Genomic DNA, 26,348 nt, shown 5'->3' with positions numbered 1-26,348 from the left:
TTGCCCATGAAGTGCTCTGTCTGTGGGGAGGGGTTGGCAGGTCAGGCCTGGGGGAGTCTTGCATCCCCCAGGTAAGGGGTATATGGAAAATTCTGTGCCTCCAGGCAGGAGTGTGTGGCCACTGAGGAGAACCCCCAGGTGTACTTCTGCTGCTGTGAAGGCAACTTCTGCAACGAGCGCTTCACTCATTTGCCAGAGGCTGGGGGCCCGGAAGGTAAGGGGGCAGTGTGGAAGTGGGGCCTTGAGTCAGCTGACCTGGGCCTCTTTGGCTTGGAGCTCTTGGCTCCTCAGTTGGGTGGGGTGTGGCTACAGGGCCCTGTAGTCTGGCTCTGGAGGTGTGAGGGTGGGCAGACTGTTTGACACAGGGCTCTGTGTGTCCTGCAGTCACGTACGAGCCACCCCCGACAGCCCCCACCCTGCTCACGGTGCTGGCCTACTCACTGCTGCCCATCGGGGGCCTTTCCCTCATCGTCCTGCTGGCCTTTTGGATGTACCGGCATCGCAAGCCCCCCTACGGTCATGTGGACATCCATGAGGTGAGACAGTGCTGGCTTGGGGCAGGGTAGGGTAGAGGTGGGGAGGACAGGCCAGACCTGATTAAGCTTTGCTCTCCCCCAGGACCCTGGGCCTCCACCCCCATCCCCTCTGGTGGGCCTGAAGCCACTGCAGCTGCTGGAGATCAAGGCTCGGGGGCGCTTTGGCTGTGTCTGGAAGGCCCAGCTCATGAATGACTTTGTAGCTGTCAAGATCTTCCCACTCCAGGTGAGTGTTTGAGGGCCTCCATCCAGGTCCTCTGCCTCCACTGTAGCTTGAACTCGAGGCTCTCCTGCCCTGGGGCAATCCAAACCCCAAATATATTGTGGTATGAGAGAAAAGTGAGCCTTATTGGGCCTAGTTACTCCACTTGGCTGGTCTGTAGATTTCATGCAACTGTGGAATTTTATCATAGGACTAGGGTAGGGCTTTGCAAAAACTTGATTTGCCCCGGTTTCCAGGGTTTTGTTTTTGACATTGGGTTCTTTCCAGCGGCCCTGGACACCAGATCTGGCTCTGCCTCATTTGTTGGGTGATACTGGGTCACTCACTCCCCATCCGTGGACCTTAGTGGCCCCATTTGTAAATCGAAGTGCTAGCCTTAAGTGATCTCTGGGATCACTGTTGGCCTCATGCTCCGGGGCCTAGCTTAATACAGGTCTTCTCCTGGTCCCCTTACAAATGCTGAAGCTGGGAGGCTGGGGGGTGGGGAATGGGCTGGGAGGCTCAGGGGTGGGGAATGGGGAATGGTTGTTCTGCTGTAGGGCAGTGTGACTGCAGCAGGGCTAAGCCAGCCACTTGTCCCCCCAACCCTTCGCCCTCGGCCTCAGGACAAGCAGTCGTGGCAGAGTGAACGGGAGATCTTCAGCACACCTGGCATGAAGCACGAGAACCTGCTACAGTTCATTGCTGCCGAGAAGCGAGGCTCCAACCTCGAAGTAGAGCTGTGGCTCATCACGGCCTTCCACGACAAGGTGAGTCACACCCATCAGAATGGACTCTGAGAGGAGATGGAATGTCCCCTAGGTGGCTCTCCATAATGTGATGACCCCTTCCCTGTGGAGATGTCCACCATGAGGTACTCTGCCCCGGTAGCACTATCCACGATGGGGTTACCCCTGCCATAGGTGTGGACATAAGTTCCCCTATGATAGGAACCTCTCACCCTGGGATAAGTTTTTATGATAAGAGTAGTGATTCCATGATTCCCACCCCTAGCCCTCCCTGCCTCCTGGCCTCATCCATCTTCCATCTTGATTGTAGTAGCCTCCCAGGAGGGCAGCCTAGCCATTGGCCCACTGAGACTTCTCTGCCAGGGCTGGGCTGGGTCGTGTCCTGTACCCAGAATCTGTGCTCAGGTTCTGTGCTGTCTTCTCTCAGGGCTCCCTCACGGATTACCTCAAGGGGAACATCATCACGTGGAACGAACTGTGTCATGTAGCAGAGACGATGTCACGAGGCCTCTCATACCTGCATGAGGATGTGCCCTGGTGCCGTGGCGAGGGCCACAAGCCGTCTATTGCCCACAGGTACCTGGGTCAGCAGGTGCCTTTCCTGCACTTGGCCTGGAGCTGTGGGAAGGGTTGGTGGGTGAGAGCAGTGTCTGGAGATGTCTCAACTTCCTAAACATACTTACTCTGCTTGCTGTGTGTCCGAGGCAGCTGGGCACAAAACCTGGCCTTCCCACTGTGTCCTGGGGATGGCATGGCCTCCCAAGCTGGTTTTTGGTGCCCTCTAATGGCCACATGAAGTGCTGACTCCATTACTTTGGTTGGAGAGTTGGCTCAGTAGTTCTCAAATTTTCTAGTTTAGGACCCCTTTATACTCTTAAAAGGACTTTTGTGTAAGTGGATTATGACTATTGATATTTGCTGTATTTGAGCACACCCACACATCCCATTCGCTGTCAGAGTGAGGACATCACATCTCATGTAGCCTCTGGAAAACTATGCTCCTAAGAGAATGAGCCTTAAGAAAGCAAATAAATGAAAATAATTTTGACTTTATAGATTCCCTTGGAACAGTCTTAGAGATCTTCTGGGGTCCTCGAACCACACTTTAAGAAACTCTGGATGAGCTCATCACTGTCATGCTTACTAAATGGCAGGCAGTGCTCTAAACACTTGAGAAGTAGCAATTCATTTGACTAACCTTCATTACCGCCCATTGAGACAAGTACTGTATTTCTCAGCTCTGTCTTGCAGATGGAGGAACAGTAGTACAGAGAAGTTGAATGATTTAGCCAAGGTCTTGTAGCTAGTTGAGTCTGGTTCTGTGACTGTGAGGGAGGGGAATGAACCTCAAATTCCAGCGTTCAAAGCTGAAGGGTCCCTGATGGTAATAACAGTGGTGACATAGAAGGTAGACTGTATGAAATTGCCGTTTTTGTAGGTCAAAAGATTGAATGTTGTCTCTGCTATATGGCTCAACTTAATAGGAATACCTAGTAAGTATGCCAGGTGTGGCCCTAAGCATTTGCACTTACCACTCAGTCGAATCCTCACAAGGCTGAGACAGGCATTGGGGAAATTGAGTACCACAAGTAGCTTTGCTTAGTTAGAGGTGGAGCTGGGTGCATGCAATAGCACCCTTGCTCCACCCAGCCTTCATGGTGAGTTTGAGGCCCTAAGAGGTCTCTGCAGGATCCTAGGAAAGCTAATATTAAAATCCTATTCTCATTCACATTCCAAATGCTGTAAATTCTTCTCAGAAAACTTGCATCCCAGGCCAGTGTGCCTGTCCACAACCTCTCTGAGAATATATGGCTGCCCTTTGATAGTGTGGGGACTGGGACAGGGTCTGCCCAGCCATTAGGGTAGGTGTTGCTTTGCCAACCCTGGGGGAGGCCTTCCATCTGAAGTGCACTGAGGGATTCTCACACCCATGTTGGCGCCTGCAGCTCCCTGCCTGTGCTGCTTCACCTCTGCACCCCAGGTAGGGTGGGATGGCCTGGTCTGGGGGCTGACTCTAGGGCACAGACTGTAATATCTTGGGAACCAAGGTGGGAGTTGGATCATGATGTTAAGCTTTATCTCTGCCCACTTGTTTCCACAGGGACTTTAAAAGTAAGAATGTATTGCTGAAGAGCGACCTCACAGCCGTGCTGGCTGACTTTGGCTTGGCTGTTCGATTTGAGCCAGGGAAACCTCCAGGGGACACCCACGGACAGGTAACAAGCCTCACAGGGCAGGAAGAGAGGGACAGGCCCGGGGTAGATACTTTGCCCTTTTCGTGCTCAGCTGGCGAGGTGCAGGGATGAGGGTGACTGCATGCGTTCAGAGCTGTCTGAGAGCTCAGAACAATGCTCTTGTTTGACCAGTGGAGAAACCAAGGCCGGGAAGGCAGTGTAGCTTAGCTTCCATAGGACAGTCAGCTGGGAAACGTAGAGATTCCCCATTGGGGTTTTGACCACTAGTCCTTGCAGTCTTAGTCTTTCTCTCACTTTTTTAGTTTTAATTCCTAAGATAAAACAGAAAGAAATGTACTAAGGATCCAAACAAAGAACCTGGAAAAAGTAACTAAGAATTAAACTTAGGAAATCATTCCTAAAACAATCACTGTTATTATTTTTAAGTGTTCTCCTTCCCTCTTTGTTTTTGGTCTTAATCTCAGTAACATACACATCATCTGTAGTTCCTTGTATTAATTTGGTAACAATTCCATTTTAGATTAGTATTATTTCCAGGATATAGTATTTAAAAATTATTATCCAAGTATAATTGATGCTGTGACCTCTTGTAACTGCTGTGAATGTGGTGAATCGAGGTTTGCCATCATTGATAACCTGTCTGAATTGCTGTGTCTTGCCTGCATCTGGTGCACAGAGGCTGTAACTCCCATGTCCTAGCTGTGTGTGTATGGCCAGTCACTGTAAATCCTGCCCTCCTCTGTCCTCACATAGGTAGGCACGAGACGGTACATGGCTCCTGAGGTGCTTGAGGGAGCCATCAACTTCCAGAGAGATGCCTTCCTGCGCATTGACATGTATGCCATGGGGTTGGTGCTGTGGGAGCTTGTGTCTCGCTGCAAGGCTGCAGACGGTAAGTAGGATGGCAGCCCTGGGCATCCTAGGTTGAGGGATAGGGAGCAGTGGGACCTTAGAGTGATCCTGCTGGGCTCTCTCTTACTCCTAGGACCCGTGGATGAGTACATGCTGCCCTTTGAGGAAGAGATTGGCCAGCACCCTTCGTTGGAGGAGCTGCAGGAGGTGGTGGTGCACAAGAAGATGAGGCCCACCATTAAAGATCACTGGTTGAAACACCCGGTAAGGGGCCTGGTGCAGGCAACTTTGCAGGGGGGTGGAGAAGGGAAAACCCTTCACGTGTAGCAGGTAAGCTGAAATCAAGGGGGAACGGGCAAATAGAAAGTCTGCTACGTTCCCTGGACTCTAGGGATGTGTTCCAGGGGTTGTGGGAGTAAGGTAGGATGATGTCCTTCTCCTGATCCCCACTTTGACTGAACTACTACATTTTGGGCCCTTGTATGGTTTGGGCTTCGAATAAGATTTTGTTTGAATATCAGCGCTTCAAGGCAAGTAGTCGTGTCTGCCCTAGTAGGGGCCTGGGTGTCTCCTTCTCCCTCCTGTGTATGTTGAGGTTCAGTGAGCCTTTCCTAGGGCTGTGGAGTGAGGCCAGTAAGCTCAGAAAGATGACTGCCATGAAGGCAGGCATGCTGATTCCTGAAGTTTTCCCCAGGCCTCTGCTGGTGGACCTGCTGCTGTGGTTGGGGCTGGTGGGCTCTGCCTGATCCTTGGGAACATCAAGTTTACTGTCCCCCAAAGCTTTTCCTCACTGAAGGGCCCTAACAGAGGTGTCTTTCCCATCTGCCCTATGCTGCTTAGGGTCTGGCCCAGCTTTGTGTGACCATCGAGGAGTGCTGGGACCATGATGCAGAGGCTCGCTTGTCCGCGGGCTGTGTGGAGGAGCGGGTGTCCCTGATTCGGAGGTCGGTCAACGGCACTACCTCGGACTGTCTGGTTTCCCTGGTAACCTCTGTCACCAATGTGGACCTGCCCCCTAAAGAGTCAAGCATCTAAGCCCAGGACATGAGTGTCTGTCCAGACTCAGTGGATCTGAAGAAAAAAGGAAAAAAAGTTGTGTTTTGTTTTGGAAATCCCATAAAACCAACAAACACATAAAATGCAGCTGCTATTTTACCTTGACTTTTTATTATTATTATTATAATTATTATAATTATTATTATTAATATTATTTTTTGGATTGGATCAGTTTTTACCAGCATATTGCTCTACTGTATCACAAACAGCGGACACGTCAGCAGGCGTTGAGGTGCTGAGCTGTGAATGCAGAACCAGCGCCATGCTGAAGAGCCTCAGCCACCTCCTGTCCTTTGGGATTCGTTTTTCCCACTTTCTCTTTGTTCGTCGTCTCAGAATCTGTGACACAAAGAAACCCATCTCCTGTCTTAGGAAACCTAATGCTGCAAACTCTACCTAGAGGAACCTTTGAAGACTGTTACATAAGAACATACCTTCCTCAGAAGAGGAGTTTCCTCTGTCCTCTGCCCTTCTCCCCTCCCTCCCTCCCCTCCTTTTATTTTGTTTTAGTGAGCTTAAGAAACAGCAGATGCGTCTTTCACGGATCTAACGGGTGTTGTCCTGACCGAGAAAAAAACTGGGATGAGAATGGTTTGGACTGGAATTGGAAGGGGAGGACGGTACTGGGGGTAGGGTTTGGAACAGAGCTACACTGGACTCGGGCACATTCGGAGCAGCATCCTTTAGTATGGAGGCTACTTCTCAGGTAACCAGGAATCGAGGGGAAGGACCTTGTGGAGGCCGAGCATTAACAGCAAGAGCGGGGTTTGGAGAAAGTCTGAGACTGGGTGCAGCCCTGACTTACCTGCTGGCCCTGACCAGTTTCTTTTCACTAACTTGGCCTTGGGCATAGGATGAAACATTTTTTCTGCCCTAATTTTAAAATTAGGTGAGGGTAGAATCATCACAGGTTAGGAATACATTCTTCATAAGACACAATGCTGTAAATACCCTTAATGGATGAAAAGTTGAAATACTTTTGTTTCCTCTTGGAGCAGTTCAGGGAAATGCCCACAGGGGGTTGTCCTGCACAGATAGGGCAAGAGGATTTCCTGGGTGGAGTCTGCCAAGGCCTGCCTCGCTGGGGACCCCAGATTCCTGCAGCTCTGGTTCCACCCCAGGTGGTGACATTACTGTCCCCTTTCAGTGGCTCGTGGACAAGACTTTCTCTAGACCCCTTAAAGTGGTACATATTCTAAAAAACTGTTTTTCTATTATGCCATAACCTTGCTCTAGTCAGTGAATGTTCCTAATGCTGCTGTTTCAACATTTGAATTCTTTTTAATTTATGAAACATGCTAAATTTTTTTTTCAAACAAAACACACACATCCACATATACACATGCTTTGCTATGTGGCTTCCAAGGTTTAAATTTTGAAAAGTAAAAGAATTAAAACTTCACGACCACAGATCACCTCAAACCAGAAATACCTCAGAATTTTCTACTTGTGTAAGGTTTATTATATATTTTGTTAGTTGTGTTGTCTTGTAGTAAGTATATTTTAATGTAAGTTGGCTTTTATGACAAGGAAGTTTAAAAGAAATAGAGAAAGAGAAAAAAGTTTGCATCTTCTGGGGAGTGCTACCATTTTTGTTTGATAACGCCCCCTTGTAAATAATTGTCATCAACTGTAGGTTGGCTGGCTGGGCCAAGTCTGGGCATTCATCAGTCTTGTTTGTGACGGCTTTTCCTTCTGGTTTCTTTAGATCATTTTATTTAAAAACAGTGCATCTCTTCATCATGAGGGTAGGCAAGGCGGGGGCCGTGGGGAGAGGTTGACCTGGGTGAGAACTGAAGAGGCCGCCTCCTCTTGGGTTGTTTGGAGCTTCACATGTAATTCACATGTAACATGTAACTTGATCGGTCGGTGTTCAGAATGACAAGTAACCCCACTTAAACTTGGTAGAAGGATGGCCCTTAGACCTGAATGGGGTGATTTTACTTGAGATTTAACTTCTTCAGCAAATGAACAGCAACATTGGAAGAGATCTGTGGTGCCTCTGTGAAGCACACCATGACTCAGGCCAGTCTTTTAGTGCAGCATGTCTGGGAGTGAAGGGTTTTGCCCTTGCTGGTCTTGGAGTCCACAGTGTGAGGGGCACTGCACACGCCTGGGCATCTACCTGGCGTGCTATGTTCAGTGTCTGGGGCTTGCTGCCCGGGGGTCCTTTCCTTTGGGTGTTGGGGCACAGGGTGTTATGGGAGGCCCGTTTGCTTCTCTCTCAGAGCTCAGTTTTTGCTTCATGGGTCAAAATGTGGGCTGGCCAAGTGGTTACAGGAACAGCATTTTGGTAAGCTATGTTTTTTTTTGTTTTTTTTTTTTTTTTTAATGGTTTGATTTTGTGCTGTGGTATTTTTCTTCCCTTGGAATAATTTTTAATGGCAAAACAGGCCTTACAGCAGTTGCTTTTCTTTACCATTTATTTCTTTAAGAAGCTTTAAAATATTTATTGAAAAGTGCCATATCTAATTTCTTTAGCCTTCTCCTCAGGCAGTGCAGGCATCTTTACCTTTCATCCTCAGAAGAAACAAACCACTATCAAATGTAGCAAATTTACTGCAGGAATAGTTAGGTCATGATACTACCTGAACACTAAACCCCAGCCTCTTTGTTTGGTTTTAGTTCCTCTGGGTGGTTTTTCTTTTGTGTGCTGGCTTGATTCTTGTGAGAAGTTTTGACCTGGCCAAGAGAGGGTTGAGCCATGGTTCTGGTGCGGGACTTTGCGGTCAGGACACAGTACAGACAGGTCAGGCCTGCATGCCTTTTCCCTGGGTGGCCTCCCCCTTAGGCCCACCGTGCGCTCAGCCACTATAGTGTCCCTGTGGGGCCTTGCCATTAGATGGTGTGTCAGGAGATGGTACCTTTTTGGTGTGGCTGGGGAGGAGGGTGATCCATGTCAGTTCTTCGGGCTTCAGGCCGCTCTTCCCCTCATGCTATGGTGTAAAGTGCACCCATCAGGTGGTATATCTGGTTCTGATGGCAAGAAGAAGGTGGGGGATCTCCTTATAGGGCATGGGTCTAGGAGCACAGGTGGGCCTTTTGCCCTGGGTAAAATGTTTGTCTGTTTGCTGTCATGTGTTCTTGGAGGAGTGAGCCATCTAGGGCCCTATTTTGAATTTACTGGGTCGTAGAGTCTCTGCCTGTGCTCTTTTCCATAATGACTTCATGTGACATGTACTTTGGTGGGCTCAGATAATTGGTTTCTTTTTGTTTTTGATCTCAGGCTCTGTGACAGACTGGGGAAAATGGGGCCTGGCATCATTTTCCCTGTCAATGGGAGGGGCTGTTCCATGCAGGGTGGGAGGGGACCAAGTTAGCAGAGAGTAGCCAAGGATCCTTACTTCTTCCTTTCTAGTGTGCTGTCATCCAAGCAGGCTCCTGGCTGTAGGGATGGGCCTTGGGGAAGAATCTTCTTTGAAAGCATCTATGATAACTGAGAAGTCATCCCTAGCTGGAGAAATCCAGTAATGAGCAGAAGGAGGAAGCAGGTGAGGACAGAGGCCATTGCATTACAGTGTCATGCAGAGGGCCCTCAATGATGGGGCATTGGGAAAGGCCATGGACATAGTCATCAGAACATCCTGGCCTGGCATAAGCTGGGTTTTCTCCTGGGACCATTGGTCCTCAGCAGGAGTTCTTTGCATGAGTTGCTCAGGGGCAAGGGCTGCAAATGGGCTGTTCTTAGGAGAAAGTGACACCTGGCTGTGAGGGAAGATGGTGAGCATTATTAGCCTTTGTTATCCAGCGTGGCCTTCTTGTCCTGTCTGCTCTGGAGAGGAGCCGGTGGGACCAGTCCTGCCTGGGGAGGGCATACCCACACGTGCTAGCTGATTCTGACTCTGAATACATCCTGTTGGGACTTGGGGGGTGTTTCTGCAGAACAAGGAGGTTGTTTTCCAGCCTTGAACATCTTCAGGAGGATAGAGACTCTTGCTCACATATTCTTAGCAAAGGGAAGGGTCTCTCACCTCCAGGCCACAGAGATAGTTCTTCCTTTGCCCTAAGAGGCCAGGCTAACCCTCTTGACATAACTTAGACAGCAAAGCACTTCATCCTGTAGTTGGGCTCTGTCACCCTTCTCTTCAGTTGGCCACATTCTCGTTTTCTCCATCCTGCTATGTCCTGTGTGCTTGGGCTGTGTGTGGGGTTTTTCCCTGGTGGAAGGAAGCCCAGCTATGTATTGAATGTCCTTCATGTGTTGTGTGTGGCTCAGAAAGCCTGTCACTTGGCCCCTGTGCTCTGAGCCGTGAGGGTGGGGAGGTGGCTGTTCCATTAAAGTGGGAGTATTGGATGGCCCTCTTGAAACTAGAATTTTGCCTTTTTTAGTATGCAGTATAAAGTTTCCAGCACCTATTGGTAACACAAAGATTTGCTGGTTTTTAAAATAATATAGTAAGCATAAGTATTTAAGTTTTTAGAATTGGTACTAGAAGTTGGACAGCTAGTTATTATTCTCGAAAACTTTATTTCACTAGAAAAATATACTAATTGGAAAGCAGTTTCCAGGAGTTAACTCAGTTTGATTTTCAGTCTCAGTTATTTTAGCCTGTTGAGTTTTTGATGGCACACCTTTGGAGAGATGGCCAGGCCTGATTCCCATTTCAGGGACATCAGACCATACCTTTTTAAGAAGCTCTGTGAATCTAGTCATCTACCCTCCATCCTGGGCGAACAGCCAGAAAGAGAAGGGGACAAGGTGTCTTTTTCTCCTTCTCACTGGGGTGACATGAATTCTTTTAGTTAATGGCTGTTTGCAAATTCTAAACTAATGAAATACTCAGCGGCTAACGTGTTCAATCTAGTAATGATGAGTTTAAATCTCAATTGACAGTAATGTTTTAGATAAACAGGCCCAGTAATTCAGTTGATGAACTGTATATCTTCTCAGTCTAGATTTGTAAATGTTTAATGAATTCAGGGTTATACGCATAGTTCTTTAAGTAAGATTCCAGGTAGTTGATTTGTAACCAGCAGTCTACCTATGAATGTATCCCAAACCTTTAGAAGGTTGGAAAAGACTTTTGAAATAATGATTTAGTTTTGTAGGAAAAACATGCCCTTGAAAATTAATTCGGTTGACCCAATAACATTTTTTAAAACAATTGGTGGCTCCAAAAGGCCTGCCAGCAAAGAAAAGTCCGAATTATCTAGTGGGACATTTTGAATGTTTTATGTTTATTTTGGGTCCACTGTAAACTTTGGTTCGAACAAGAATTTGAATTTAAAGAATTTACCATTATTTAAATTATTACCAAGTTTTTACATTTTCATGATGGTATCTTCCAGGTATGAATGAAACAAGACTTTTTGATTGTGGTACTTCCCGTATCCCCTGTAGTGCCAAAACCAGTGATACTTTATTTGCTCCTATGGCAGCTCATAGAGATAACCGAAGTGATTTTTCCTCAGTAATTGAAACACATATTCTCTAAATGCCAATGTGTGGTGATGGGCCCTGCACTGCCTTCATTTCTCTAGGGCAGTGTCTTTGGGTTGTCTAGGGCCTAGGTAATTCTGAGAACTACTGTAAACCAACCACAGGACACTAAAGCAATGTACATACTGCTCTTTGTGTGTATGGAATGGGTTATATAAACCTGGGCTATGCTGGACATCTACAGAAGAGTATTACATTCACTTGCAAAGTTTACATTTTTGAGCTCACAGTTACGAAAAATATGACCCACGAGTTTTTCAGGCAGGTAAGGATGGGTCTTCTTGCAAATGCATGAGTTCTGTCTTGAGTCCTGGGAACTTCTCTGTTGGTTGGGTGTGGGCTCATTCCCTGACTCCTAATCATGTTTGCGTCAGAATGTTAGCATTGTAAATAAAAGAATAGGTTGTATAATAGATACACAACACTTGAAACTTTACTTTAAAAGAATTGATAGTTCTACATATATATTTAGTTATATCACTTGACAGATTTCTTCTACACAGTGTGGAGATTGTTTTATACCATAGATTATTTTTATAAAGTTAGTGAATTTGAATGATTTTGTAATCAGAGCTAATGAGCTTTACCTTTCAAGAGAAACACATACACTGGAGCATGAGTGGTGTGGAACTTTTACTTAGCATTTATATGGATTCTTGTGATACACTGGCAGACTGGAGTCAATTTGCGGGTCTTTTTTGGCCAAAACTCCACTTGTGGTTGTGTAGGACAGTGATACTTCAGCTCAGCTTCTTGTGGATTGGGAAGAGAGAGGGCCTGCAATGTGTTTTACATTGGTGCTTCCTCCTGAGATTTCTGTTGAACAAAGGGTTCTGAGGTCACAAATTAGTTTGTAAGCCTTTGCCATAGGACATAGTCATGTGAGAGTGTTTGGGGGAACAGAAATTGTATAGGGGTGCAGATTGGGGTGGGATGGGACTCGAAAAAGATTCAGGTACAAAAACTTTGAAATGAGAATCTGGTGGTTTGAGTAATCCACCAGACTGAATTATCTAAGATCACATTATCCAGGTTGAGGGGCAGAATTACCCATTTAAGTAATTGTTCAGAAAAGTGGGGAGGGTGGCATGTGGATGCAGTGATCCAATTAAATGGAGAGCTGCCAGGCACATTTTGTCCTCTCTGGTCAGTGCTCTTTTGGAGGTGAGAATGGTTGGGTTGGCTCGCTGCTTCAATCTGTGGAATCAGCCAGGAGCCCAGTGAGGAAGCTCAGAACCCCAGTAACAGCAGAGCATCTTTCAAATAGCTCCAGAGTTTTCCTGCTTTTCTTAGGAAGCTCAGCATCACTGCCACAATATGGAAAGTGGTCTTCATTTTAGCCTATTTATTTTTAGGCAGAGAGTGGATGGTTATTTGTGTGGGACTTTTGGTGGCGATATATAAGGAATAATTAAGTTGATTTCTGGTATGCATAATGGCCAGTCCTGAGGCCCAGCTGAAGACCTGTCTGTCCCCCAGACCCTGCCCGCTGGCTTCAGGCTGCTGCTTCCAGACAGAGGTGCACTGGACGGGATAGTTTTATCAAGAGAATCCCTAATGTGTAATTTTAAACCAGCTGTGCTTTTTATTCATTCTGGTTAAGCGTATAGGTTTACACTTTACCCTTTTTATACTTGGAATAAATTTAGTTCCAGCAGATCTAGTAGCACTCCAGAAACCAACCCCATCTGTTCCCCATAAAAAGAACATTTCTCTGCTCTCCAGCCACGTGTCTTGGAATGTAATTCTGTTGTGCCTTTGTTTTTGTCACTCTCTTCCCCCCGAAAGCAACTGCTGTAAGCTTTTCTTCTACTTGTCTTTTCTAGTCCCCAACCTCTACCTTTTTCCTTTTTCCCAGCTCTAATTTCTGGATGCACTTCTGTGATCCAGGTATTTTAAGAACCAGTTACCTCAGACCTCATGTTGAACAGTGTCGCCATCTGGGTCCTCTTGATACTGCAGACTTTTTAACGTACACATGCAGGAACCCTGTTGAGCGTGGGCACTTGTTTTAAAGCAAAACTCTTCCCAAGGACTGAAGAAAGGGCTTCTGGCAAGCTCGTCATGGCATTGTGGTGGGATGGGTCTAGAGTGTCATCTGAATGGTGCTTCCTGTGTTCCTCTTTGAATTCTGCCATTTTCAGTATTCTCGTGTGTCTGAATAGGCAAAGCGATTTAATTGGCTGGTCTTGCACGCAAATTAGTTCCAAAGATAAGCTCTTTGTAACACATTTCCAGTCGCTAATGCTCAAATGTAGAACATTCCTTTAAATGGCAGGATAAAAAACCCACTATCCACCATAGTGCATTTTGGGAAGATGTCTGTAGCATATGTTGCTGTGAAATTAGGCCTTGTGGGATATGGCTGTTTGTCATTTTGATGTATTTTAAATAAATATATATATTTTTTAAAGAGCCTTTTTTACCAGTTCAAAAAGTTTAATTAACCAGCAGTCACTACATCTGAATTTTTGTCTCTGGGGCATAGATGGCAGACCAAGATTAAAAGTGGTAACTCAGCTATACGAGAGCATGGGCTACCTTCCTGGGCTGTCTTGCTGTCCTGCAGACCTGCTGTTCCGCAGACCATGGGACACAAGGTCAGTGTGTTCCCAGTGAGGGTCCCAAGTGAGTCATCTTAAGTGTTTGGTCTCTGCCCCATTCAGTGGACTGTTGACTTCAGTCCCTGCAAGTGCTTTAGCCCGAGTGGGGTTTTCTCAGAGCACTGCCACAAGTTAAGTGTGTGTTTAGCCAAATAATTTCTCCATAAGGGAAAAATGCAGTCACCCAAATTTTACCAACAATGACAGAGATGAGAGTAGGAAAGATTAGGCAACATCTGAGTTTTAATTTGAAAAGTGTCCAAGTCATCATGAAAGGCCGACTGGGAGCAAGTGATTATTAGAGATTCTTCAGGAGACCTCATCTGAAAATGTTAAGACTGCCAGTGAGGGAAGGAATTGTTAAAATGCCAGCGGCTTTTTTTTCCTCTTTTTTTCTATAATTCTGTAAAAATGCAGAGAAAGTTGAGTGGTACTTCAGAATTGAGGGAGAGGGTTACCGCAGAGTAGAAATATATTTCTAGATTTCAGTTCCACACCACAAATCCACAACAATGCCATTTTTCAGCTGTACAAAAATCTGCTTATGAACTTGACACGATCTTAATGGTAGTGTCAAAGGCCAAGTTTTTCACCTGTTAATATTTTTCCACATTTGTCCTTGAATCTGAATAACTTTATACAGTACTGTAAATTTAGCTTACATTGAGTTTGATGTCAATTCTTATGAAAAGAGCTTTCTGCATGTAACACACAACGGTTAAAGAACACAGCAAAGGACAAAATTTGCAGGAACAGTTTTGGAACCGACAGAAAATGTCACCTTTTATTTGCCATCTTATATCTATTAGTTTTACCAGCTACTTCTAAATTTGTACATTATTTGTAAGGGAAAGAAGGAAAACCCTAAGACTTGTCTAACTTAGTGGAGAATGTGTGTGTTGGGCTTAGGATGGATAGCTAAGTCTTACTGAGCTGTGTTACCTAACTTGTATATAAAAATTGTAATTAAAAATTTGAGTTCACCTGTTTCTCACAGTTCAAAATGATGAGTAATTGCAAACTCTGGAAATGTGACTAGTATATGATTTAAGGCTGTAGAAGCAAGGAAGCTCTTTCAAGCGCTAAAACTAAAGACTTCTAGTTTTTGGCTCAAATAAGTACTGTTTGTATACCAGGATATGTGAGATGTAAATGTAGTAGGTCACTTTTCACCCTTGTAGCTATAAAATAAAAATTTTGTAGAACAGAAATAGCTTGTACTACTGAATTAACAAAAGTTATACTAAAGTATCATGTTTTAAAAAAAATATATATATATATACACAGAGTTAAGCTTGTTGCTGTTACCCTGTCTGGATTTGAGAAGTGTGCTGATTTATATATATATATTACACACACACACACACACACACACACACACACACACACACACGTGCGCACACATATACACCTAAAATGGCCTAAAGCAGACATCCATGTAATTACAGTTGCAAAATGAAAACATTTTGGAAAGAACATTGTATCATAGTTCATTCATTTGCAGTGGATCTTTGTTCCTTTTTACTGTGGTAATTTTAGAAATGAGTGTCAAGTTTGAAATTAGATCTGCTAAGTTGGGGTTTTGCTGCTTGAACTCTGCACTGGGTCCTCAAATAAACCGATGTGAATGTAGTTTTTTCCCCCTGTGTGAAGAAGCAGTTACACCCCAACAATAGGAGGAAAAATCTAGAACTATTTCAAGTTTTATCTTTTTGTATATGAAAATAAAATAATAATAAAACAATCTTGTCTCCCTTAATTACGTGGCAGGGGATTGGAGTTTCCTTTCATGAGGATTGGAAGTAAAATGGTGTTCCGCTGCTTAGAGGGCTGACTCAAGACAGTTCCTGTTTGGTATGTGTAACATTAACAGATGTTAATGGCTGAATGCCTAGTCTGCCATGGTCCTGTGGGGCTGGAGCTAAGCACAGGTCTCCATTTCTGCCATTCAGAAGTTCAGGGTCTAGTTGGGGACATTATGAATGGGGACCATTCTCCTGAACAAACTGTTCTGGGATTTTGAGTAAGTTTCTGCAGGGTAGCATATTTTCCAAATGTCCAAGACACTTCCCCGTTCCCCCATCCTCTGCCACCAGTCCTGTACTTTGCAGACAACCCTGAGCAATATTATTGTAAGTGGAGCGGAGAAGCCTTGAAAATAGTTGTATTCAGGACTATTGCAGATGACAAACTCTGCCATTCCCAAACGTTGCTGAGTACTGGAGTCATTTGCTGAGCTATCAAAAAATACAATTATGGGTCCTTATCCCCAACCTGGAATTAGCAAAGCAGGTCTCCAGTTTCAGAGGTCTGGACTTAATCTCACTAAAGGAACTCATGGTTCCCCAATAATAAAATAATGATAGTCTTTAATACCTAACAAAACAGGAAGGCCCCAGGAATCACTTCACTGCTTTCTGCAGTAACAAGTTTTTTGGTCCGTGACTCTTACTTGCCTAAGTGGAGAAACACCCTTTTAATTCACCCTTTATTACGAGAATTAAGCAACTGTTTGAAACTTTTGGAGAAAGTTTTTGATGAAAGGACCCTTTATTCAGGGACCAGTTGCCCAATATTTGGCTGTTTTTGCTCTTTCACATTTAGAAAGTTCACCTTTTATTAGTGAGTGCCCCTAAGGAAGGAAGGAGGGCAAAGGGCTGATATTTTTGACACAGGATCTTGGAGCAGGAAAAGCTGAAAGGTTGGACCTTAGGAGTCATCTGGTTTCTTTGACCGAAAGAAATTTGACACAGAAGTTGGTTTATAAAACCAGGCTTGTCTGAATAAGCAAGTAGAAGAGGGCCAAGGGACCATTTCACTTACCTCCCATCCCTTCGTCATCCCTCAGGCATCCCTATGGAATACCTAGGAACCTTGATTAAAGTTTACAAATCACTGGCCCAATTCCAATTTTACAGGTGGGCAAACAGGCCCAGAGGGAGTTTTCCTACTCAGAGGCAGGCAGCCCTTCCAGTTCTTGACCTCTTGGGACCAAATGTGGGGTTACACTGTTGTTCAGAAGTAGAGGATCTGGATTAGGAAAAGCCATCTAATATTTCTCTCTCTAGTATTTAGCACAGTGTCTGGCACTTACAAGCGCCTTAAGAAATACAGTACCTCAGTGATTGTGTACTTAGTAAATTCTGGGGAAAGCTGCTGAAGTAGCCTTGAAGCCTACAGATACCAGTGTTGTCTGGTTGTATTTGTTAGGATTCTTGGTTGCAGGTGACAGAAACCATTAGACAAAAAAGGGGGTTTCACTGAAAGGATTCTGGGGGAAATGACTAGCCAAGCCTTCAGAAAGGCAGGATATATATGGGCTTCAGGAGCCTTGGGAGTTGGGGTCCCAACATTGCAGGCCTTCTCCACCTGTGTCCTGGTATTTCTTCCATTATTGCTCAGAGCACGACCAGATGCATCTGCTCCTTTGACTTCTTAGCAGGAAACAAGGCTGTATACAGTGCCAGAGCTTTTTTTTTTTTTTTTTTTTTTGGAGACAGAGTCTTGCTCTATTGCCCAGATTGGAGTGCAGTGGCACGATCTCAGCTCACTGCAACCTCTGTCTCCTGGGTTCAAGCAGTTCTGCCTCAGCCTTTCGAGTAGCTGGGATTACAGGCGCGTGCCACCATGCCCGGTTAATTTTTGTATTGTTAGTAGGGACGGGTTTCACCATGTTGGCCAGGCTGGTCTCAAATTCCTGACCTCAGGTGATCCTCCAGTCTTGGCCTCCCCAAGTGCTGGGATTACAGGCATGAGCCACTGTGCCTGTGAGTTTCATGTCACAGCTTTGCTACCCAGAGAGATCGAAAATCCCTAGGAAGGACTCTGGTTGATGTAGCTTAACCAGTCAGGGTCCTTCACAAGAGGTATTCCTGGCAAGGGAGTAGCCTCCCATTTGAGGCTGTCAAAATAATGTGCACACTTCAGTAGGTTGTTAGAAGTGGCCTCCTGGTCAGTGAATCATCAGTGGGATCAGATGAAAGTTATTCCTACCGGTTATCTAAGAAATAGGAAACTTGAAGTTTCTGCTAAGAACTAAGTCCACACGGAATGCTGGAGATCGTGCTGCAAAATGAAGACTCATTTATTTGTGAGTGGTAGTCCATGAAATCTATCCTTTCTTTGCCAGCAGGCGTTCAGCAATCTGGATTTTATATTCTATCAAGACAGAGTAGAGATGACTCAAACATTTCTAACATTTATAGAGCACTTAGTGACATGCCCCTGGTACTTCCCTAAACATTTTACATGTGTCATCTCCTTTAATCCTCACAAGAACGCTATGGTCTAAGTATTATTATTCCAATTTAAAAGAGAAGGTTGGGGACAGTGACACACACCTGGACTTACAGCACTTTGGGAGGCCTTGGCGGGAAGATTGCTTGAGGCCAGAAGTTGGATACCAGCCTGGGCAACATAAGGAGACCCCCTTCTCTACCGCTCCCCCACTCCCACCAAAAAAATTAGCCGGGCAGTGTGGCACGTGCCTGTAGTCCCAGCTACTCAGGAGGCTGAGGCAGGAGGATCGCTTGAGCCCAGGAGTTCGAGATCGCAGTGAGCTATGATCATTCCACTGTACTGCAGCCTGGGTAACAGAGACCCTGTCGCTAAATAAATAGACCTGAGTTGGAATATCGGCTCTGGAGACCTTAGTGTAACCACGTGCGAGTGTTTACTCACCTATTAAATGGGACTAAAGGCATTTTCTTCTCAAGACTATATCTAGCACACCACTAAGCCCTCTAGACATCATATTCCCCATCCATCGCCCCGTCCAGTGGACCAGGGATGAAGCGGGGATCCGCTAGGCATCCCGGTTTGTCACCAGGGGGCGTGCGAGGCCCTCAGCTTGGCGGGCGGCGAGGCGTCGTGGCGGGGGAGGCGGGGGGGGGCCGGCCTGTGCGCGCATGCGCCGTGGTAAAAGGCCGGTACCTCGGGCAAGATGGCTACCAAGAGTGTCGCTTCCCGCCTGCGGGGCTCCCGGCGTTTTCTGAGCGGCTTCGTGGCTGGGGCTGTAGTGGGCGCTGCGGGAGCTGGGCTCACGGCCCTGCAGTTCTTCCAGAGTCAGGGCGCTGAGGGAGCGTTGACAGGGAAGCAGCCGGATGGTAAGTCTGTGGGCCCGTCCTCCCTTCCCTGGACCAGGTTTCGTTCTCCGACTCCTACCTGGGGTGTGAATGGCAATCCTTGACGGACAGCCTTCACCGTTTGCTGGGCCCCGAGCCCGGCCCTTGGTTTCTGACCTTTATTCTCCCGGCTCGGCCTCCCCTCCCCACCTCGCGTCTCGCCAACTTCCCTCATGTCCTTACTTCCCCCGGACATCTTCGTTTTCTGCACAGAACTACCCCCCCGCCCGACTTTCTTCCCCCCAGTTACTCATCGCGATATCTATGTTTTAATGTCTGTGTCCTCCACTAAGATTGTTAGCTCCGTAAGACTTGAGACTATGTCTGTTTTGGTCTCCATCATCTAACCAGCACAGTACCTGGTACATAATTGGCATTCAGTAAGCATGAATGAAGGAATAAATTAATACATAGTTTTAGTAGATTAGTTAACTGCCCTTCTTTCGTCATTGTTCAGTTGAAGAATACCTGCTATCCTTCCAAAGTGTATAAAAACTCAATGTTGCAATGGGTACCTTATATTTGACAAAAAAAAAAAAAAAATTAACACGTGCTCATTTCTTGCACTTTGCGGACGTGCTAATTTAACTTGCTCCTTTGGATACTTGGCATCTAGCAAGAGAACTGCCCCCTTGGTGGGATGAGGATTTGAGAAGGCATCAGGGGAGGATTGTCTCGAAACTGACTCACTGTTGAATGTGTGCTTGGTTTCTCCCACTAGGAAAAACAGTACCAGTTTTACTGTCATCTTGCAACAGCACACATATCAGTGCTTCAGAGATGATTTGGAAATGTGATGTGAAAGACTAATAAGATCAAATCTTTATTCAAAAGTTAATGCAGTAGCTGCATTTTATTCACTGATTATAGGCAAATCAGTACTTTGCCTACTGTCTATTTTCTTCATCTCTTAAGTAATTGCAAAAATGAGATTTTCTGGTTGATTCGACTTCTGAGCCAGTCCTTTGTAAATCACACCGCTCTCCTTTTCCTTATAATCTTTCATTATTAAGAGCCACTAATTGTGTGTGTGTGTTTTTTTTTTTTTTGTCTCTGCCTCCCCCACTTTTTTTTTTCATTTTTAGGATCTGCAGAAAAGGCTGTCTTGGAACAATTTGGATTCCCTTTAACTGGAACAGATACAAGGTGTTACACTAATCACGCTTTGTCTTATGATCAGGCAAAGCGAGTGCCTAGATGGGTTCTTGAACATATTTCCAAAAGCAAGATAATGGGTAGGTGGTTGAATAAAAAAAAATTGAAGTAACAGTATTTATGAAAGATGTCTCCAAATTTAAGACAGGGATGATTATTAATATTCTCAACTTTTTTCATATCATAGCACATGTAGAAAGTTATATTTATATAGCTTACTGGTTAAATCAACCCTACCTGGCAGCCAGAAAGCCAGACCCTTTCCAGCTGTCTCAGGGCTGAAAATACCCATATCTTGACACACTAGTTGGGAGGCTCTGTCATAAATATTACAGCAATGAGCACCATTCAGTTTTACCTTAACAAATATTTATGTGCCTGCTATGTGTCTGGCACTGTGATAACCCTTGGGGACCTATGTGTGACCAGAGTAGAGGATCTCTACCCCAATGACACTTTGAGTTGGGAGAGTGGGTTGACCTATCAAACAAATAATTTTGGATGTATAATTACAATAATTTTTCCAAAGGAAGTGATTGCAAGTTAGTGTAGTATAATTAAGGAACAGTAAAAAGTTTGATGAGAGGCTGGGCATGGTAGCTCACACATGTAATCCCAGTACTTTGGGAGGCAGAGGCGTTTGAGCTCAGGAGTTTCAGATGAGCCTGGCCAATATGACAAAACCCTGTTTCTACAAAAAATACAAAAATTAGCTGGGTGTGGTGGTGCACCTCTGTGGTTCCAGCTACTTGGGGGACTGAGATAGGAGGATCTCTTGAGCCCGGGAGGTGGGGGTTGCAGTGAGCCAAGATTGCAGCACCACACTCCAGCCTAGGCAACAGAGGGAAACTGTGTCTCAAAAAAAAAAAAAAAAAAAAGTGTGATGAGAGATTATAACAGAAGAACCTGATTTTGATTAGTAAGGCTTCTCTGAAAAAATGTACTGAAGAGTGAATGGAAATTACTTAGGCAGAGGGTTGAATGTGCCATGGGATGTGGAGAAGAGCATTCTAGGAAGAAAGGAACACTTGTATCTTTGGAGGCCCCCAATATGGAGAGGAGTTTTGTTCTTTTAGGGAACTAAAAGAGTGCCAGTAGGTCAATGAGGGAGAAGGTGATGTGAAATGAGGCTGGAGAAGTAGGCAGGTGTGTCAGTTTATTCATGTGTCGTTATGTCTTGATAGGGTCCTGTAGAATTACCAGATCTTGATAATTAATGTCAAATTGGTTTCTAGGTAGATTCTTCAAGTTTACACTCCTACCATTGTTGTTTGTTCTCTCTCTCAGCCTTCATCCATGGTGAGCATTACTGAGCTTTACCAATTTAATGCTCATTTTACTTGTGTTTATTGATTATCAGTGAGAGTTAACATGTTATGCATTAGTCTTTTTTGGTAAGTTATTCTTTACCTATTTCAGTTGGGGTATTCTCTTTTGAATTTATTTGTAAAAGTTCTTTTATTTATTAAGGATATTACCTTTTGTCACAATTGTTTTGTTCCCTTTTGTTATTTGCTTTTTAATTTGCTGTGTGTTCCACATATTCTCCTTTGCTTTAAAATGTGTGCTATGGCTATGCATATTAAAATGCTGATATTAAAGCCAGTGTGTGCCATTCTAGAGTGCACAGCAACCAGCAGAATAACAGGATGCTTGGAATGTACTTGCTGTTAGAGAGAAACTGATGTAAGTGAAAACTTTATCAAGCATATAAGAAAACCTGGGCATTTTATATTGTATAATAAGTCTTGTGAGCTGTGTACTTTTGAGGCAATAAAATAGAGCCAATTAATATTATTTGAAAATAGGGAGCAATGTACCCGTGTTTTACTTGATTTTAATGTAAAAGGTCTTCTGTTTTCAGTAATGAGGGACTGAGTTATTCAGATAGAATCTTCCTGCTGAAAACAGAAAATGTTAATATATAAAAAGTGTATATCTGTATATTTTTTTACTTTTTTTTTTGAGATGGGTTTTTGCTATGTTGCCTAGGCTAGTCTTGAATTTCTGGGTTCAAGTGACCCTCCTGCCTCAGCCTCCTGAGTAGCTGGGATTACAGGTATGTGCCACTATGTCCAGCTAAAAGTATATCTTTTAAAAAATGACTTCAGAAAAATGAAGAGACAGCAGCATAGTGGAGAATTGCCAGGCTAGTGTTTGTGGGAGAAAGCCAGAATCCAAAGAGGTAAGCGCAGTCTTGGCAAACCAAAACCACATTTGCCTTTGAATTCACAGCATTATGGGGTGAGGAGGATTGAAGGAAAGACCTAAGGCTCACCCAAGGTAGGTTGTCCTGTAGGTCCTGCAGTGTAGGAGACCCTTCCTGTGTTACCCTGGAACTCCAAAGGGCTACATCCTCTGGGAAGAGTGAACTAGAACTAACTTCCCTGCCCACTCTCAGGGACTACATGGAAGGTTGTCTTGGCACTGAACAAAGGCCAAAAGGAAGATAAAAAGTTTGTTCCAGGGAAGGTAAAGTCAAAAACTGGCTATCATGCAGACTTACAGCCCAAATCTGTGCATCGAGAGGAGGTCAGGGAACCTTAATCCCTGAGCATGGTTTAATATGGTTCTCCACTGGAAATACTGCTAGACACCTTACAGCAGTAAATTTACATCTTTTCCCAAGGAAGGTATCTTTTTAGGTCTTTGGAAATTCCTACAGATTGCTTTTCCAGGGCAGTAAGCACCAGCCAAAGATAACTAGGTGTAGAAGGAAGTGATTCCAATGGTAATGACACTTAGAAATTTACTAATGATAATTTTTCTGTATTATTCTTTATAAAGTGATTCTAAAAAGCTACATATATGATACTTTACTGTAAACTTTGGGATCTGATACTAAATTTTTCTTGGCTGAATGAAATCACCTTGGAATCAGTGACTTCATTGTTCTCCATTTTACACTTCTTTGAATAACAGTCTGAATATGTTTCATTTGTTGTCATAACTTTTGTAGTTTAAGAAAGTCTCACCTCACAATAGTGCAATAGATAGTGTTAGGGTTTGCTAATATTCTCTGTGACAAACCATTCTGGAGGTGTCAGAAAATAAATAAAATCTGAGATTTCTTCTCTCCTATGTGGTACCCAGATACTCTGTTTTAGAAATTTCTGGGTGGAGCTCATAACTTAAATGTTTATTTTGTCATGGTTCAAGAGGCAGTAAGCAAGATATCAGAGACACTCCTCTCCCCAAGGCTGTGCCTGCCTAGAACAAATTGTTTTGTGTCTATATATATCCATTATTTCAGTACACATAAACTTGTCAAATACAACCGTACAAAATATAATACATGGGTGTCTTTTTTAAAAAACAAGAGTTTAGTAGCCAAGCTTTTTATGTAGTTTAGTGTTTTGATTGGTGATTGTTTTTACTTAAATACTATTCAGAGGAGTTTTTCTTTAACTGGAAAGGCCAGGGTCAAAATTATATGAGATAGCTACACTATATGAAAAGCATTCTTTCCTAGACTAGTACTTTCTAAATTCAGATGAAGTATCTGAACTATGCCAGGAACTTGAGACATGCATGCAGTCCCTAATACTAGCTGCTTGGAGAGACACCAGCCAGTAGCAACCAGCTTGCCTTGCTTAGAGAATCTTGAGGGACATTTGTCTACTGATAAACGTAACCATTTTGTGTGTTTTTCTTCAGGTGATGCAGACAGAAAGCATTGTAAATTTAAGCCTGATCCCAATATCCCTCCAACCTTCAGTGCCTTCAATGAAGATTATGTTGGAAGTGGGTGGTCACGAGGACACATGGCTCCAGCAGGAAATAACAAATTTTCAAGTGTAGGCATACTTTGGGGGAGAGATGGGAATATGGGGCTGATGTTATGCAAACAACAGGAATTAGAGATTTAAAAACCAGGAGCCAAACCTTAAAACTTGAGAATTTCCATACTCTTATTTTTCTTCCTGACTTTATTTCTCTTCTTTCAATCACATACCGAGACATTTTTAAACAGGTTGAATGAGGAAAACTAAGTGCTATATGAAGGGAACTGGAAAGCCACTGAGAGCTGAAGCTACTCACTTTTATTTATTTATTTTTTTTGAGATGGAGTCTCACTCACTCTGTTGCCCAGGTCGGAACACAGTGGCTTGATCTCGGCGCACTGCAACCTCTGCCTCCCAGGTTCAAGCAATTCTTGTGCCTCAGCCTCCTGAGTAGCTGGGATTACAGGGGTGCGTCACCATGCTCAGCTAATTTTTGTTTGTTTGTTTGTTTATTTTTTGAGATGGAGTCTCTCTCTGTCGCCTAGGCTGGAGTACAATGGCATGATCTCGGCTCACTGTAACCTCCGCCTCCCAGGTTCAAGTGATTCTCCTGCCTCAGCCTCCCAAGTAGCTGGAATTACAGGTGCCCGCCACCACACCCAGCTGTTTTGTATTTTTAGTAGAGACGGGGTTTCACCACATTGGCCAGGCTGGTCTCAAACTCCTGACCTCAGGTGATCCACCTGCCTCGGCCTCCCAGAGTGCTGGGATTACAGGTGTGAGCCACTGTGCTCAGCCACTCACTTGTTTTTAATTAGTTAATTAGAGACAGAGTCTCGCTTTGATGCCCAGGCTGGAGTACAGTGGTGGAATCACAGCTTACTGTAGTCTTGAACTCTTAGGGCTTATACGGTCCTCTTTCCTCAGCTTCCCGAGTAACTAGGACTACGGTCATGTTCCATCATGCCTGGCTAATTTATTTTTAAAAAATTTTTTAATTTGTAGAAATTTATAGAAAAGATGAAAAAATAGTACAACAAACATTGATACATTTACTTTACATATACATATGTAAATTCTGCAACCATTGACAAAGTTGCAGGCATGTTTTATTTCTAAATAGATTGCTCAGGAGTATGCATCATCTAAGAATGAGGATGTTTATATATATGAATATAATATATATAAATACAAGTATCATACCAAGAAGTGTATACTAATACATTTTTATATGTTTGTGCAGTAATACTACCTAAAATACAATGTATAGTCAGCTTTCCCACATGGTCCTAATTATGACCTTTATCGCTTTTTTGATTCAGTATTCAATCATGAATCACACATTACATTTAGTTATCATATTTCTTTAGTCTTCTTTAATCTAGAATGATTTCCCTGCCAAAAAGTGGGAGGAATGTCTTTCATGATACTGACATTTGTTACGTGAACTATTGGTGATTATGTCATTAAGATAGTAATTCTTAACCTTGGACACTCATTATAATCACTTGGAGAAGTTCTCACAATCCTGATGCCCAGACCTGAACCTCATACTTATAAAATTGGAAACTCTCAGGGATGAGACCCAGGCATCAATATCAATATTTTTAAAGCTCCCTAGATTATTCCAGTGTGCACTCAAGATTGAGAGCGACTGCTTGAAGAGAAGGTACTTGTAGCATTGACAGTTAGTATAGATCAGTGAGGAAATTACAGTGAGGTAGAGCCTTGTGTATTTGGGTCAGAAATGTGAAGTGAATGAACACATAGTGGCCAGATATTCAGAAGAACAAGGACGTTTTCTCTGCCACTTTTGAACTAGTATGTTTGTACTGTACTAAAATAACTTTTGTGAAAATTGATCTCTATTGAGAAACTCTTTGCCAGAGGCTTAAAACCAGAATTTTCCCTTAAGCTTTGTGTTGGAAATACTTAGTTCTTAGAATTCACGTTATAGGTTTGGATTTTATAATTGATAAGCCTACCCGACTACTTACTTTATAGTCCTCATTTTGAATAATTATTATAAGAGCTTTCTGTCCTGGAATAATTATGGCTTTCATTTATTGAAACAAGTAGTCAATAATTGCCTGGCACTAATGTATAAATAAAATGTTTTTCTGTGTCTTTTTAATAAAATATCTTTTAAAGGGGAAAGCATTTCAGTGCAAGTTACTATGTTTCCTTCTTTACAGAAAGCCATGGCTGAAACCTTTTACCTTTCTAACATTGTGCCTCAGGATTTTGATAATAATTCTGGATATTGGAACAGGTGAGGGATGAGTTTTAAAAACATGACTCTATGGAAGATAAATGAAGTGACAGGAGAATGTACTGATGTGCCTATTAACTGTTTCTGTCTTTGTTTTTCAAAAGCTAAGCCTCTGAAGGTAAGTACTTTGGGCCAGTTTTCTTTGCTGTGTTTTGGGGGTACAGTCTTCTACAGAAGATCAGACTTCAAAACATAGCCTGCCTTTTTGAACATGCTTGCCACTGTTCAAAAGTCAAGTTTTCAAAGAAATGACTCAAAATAATAATCTTAATAATTGAGGCAGCATCTTGAGTGTGTTCAGTGAACACTATTAGTTTCTCTTGTATTCCAATATTTCCTAGCTTTTTTAAAAAAACAGTTTTGTATTTCAAGAGCTCCTGAGCTTTAGGCCAGGGTCAGTGGTTCATGTCTATAGTCTCAGCACTTTGAGAGGCCGAGGC

The 26,348-nt window shown here is 43.9% G+C and overlaps 2 protein-coding genes across 6 annotated transcripts in view; both read left to right on the top strand.

The window, feature by feature from the left end:
• ACVR2B (activin A receptor type 2B) overlaps positions 1-19,955 on the top strand; it is a 76,966-nt gene extending 57,011 nt beyond the window's left edge. For all 4 annotated transcript variants that reach the window (XM_058442852.1, XM_032162055.2, XM_058442853.1 and 1 more), the window contains 10 exons: positions 105-214; positions 385-536; positions 619-762; positions 1,365-1,508; positions 1,915-2,063; positions 3,589-3,703; positions 4,436-4,574; positions 4,668-4,798; positions 5,375-15,487; positions 19,842-19,955. In XM_058442852.1, the coding sequence (XP_058298835.1) occupies positions 105-214; positions 385-536; positions 619-762; positions 1,365-1,508; positions 1,915-2,063; positions 3,589-3,703; positions 4,436-4,574; positions 4,668-4,798; positions 5,375-5,569 (1,279 nt within the window). In that variant the 3' untranslated portion in view covers positions 5,570-15,487; positions 19,842-19,955. The remainder of the gene's footprint in view (positions 1-104; positions 215-384; positions 537-618; positions 763-1,364; positions 1,509-1,914; positions 2,064-3,588; positions 3,704-4,435; positions 4,575-4,667; positions 4,799-5,374; positions 15,488-19,841) is intronic.
• EXOG (exo/endonuclease G) overlaps positions 18,548-26,348 on the top strand; it is a 28,074-nt gene continuing 20,273 nt past the window's right edge. Inside the window, exons 1-4 of one of the 2 annotated variants that reach the window (XM_032162046.2) lie at positions 18,548-18,738; positions 19,842-19,991; positions 23,569-23,708; positions 25,832-25,908. In XM_032162046.2, coding sequence (XP_032017937.1) covers positions 18,576-18,738; positions 19,842-19,991; positions 23,569-23,708; positions 25,832-25,908 — 530 coding nt within the window. In that variant the 5' untranslated portion in view covers positions 18,548-18,575. The remainder of the gene's footprint in view (positions 18,739-19,841; positions 19,992-23,568; positions 23,709-25,831; positions 25,909-26,348) is intronic. The other variant, XM_032162047.2, reaches the window with a different exon arrangement.

This window comes from Hylobates moloch, unplaced genomic scaffold (assembly GCF_009828535.3).
Source record: "Hylobates moloch isolate HMO894 unplaced genomic scaffold, HMol_V3 SCAFFOLD_8, whole genome shotgun sequence".
NCBI classification, from domain to species: domain Eukaryota; kingdom Metazoa; phylum Chordata; class Mammalia; order Primates; family Hylobatidae; genus Hylobates; species Hylobates moloch.
Note: the sequence above shows the minus strand (reverse complement) of the source record. Positions and strands in the feature narration are given on the sequence as shown.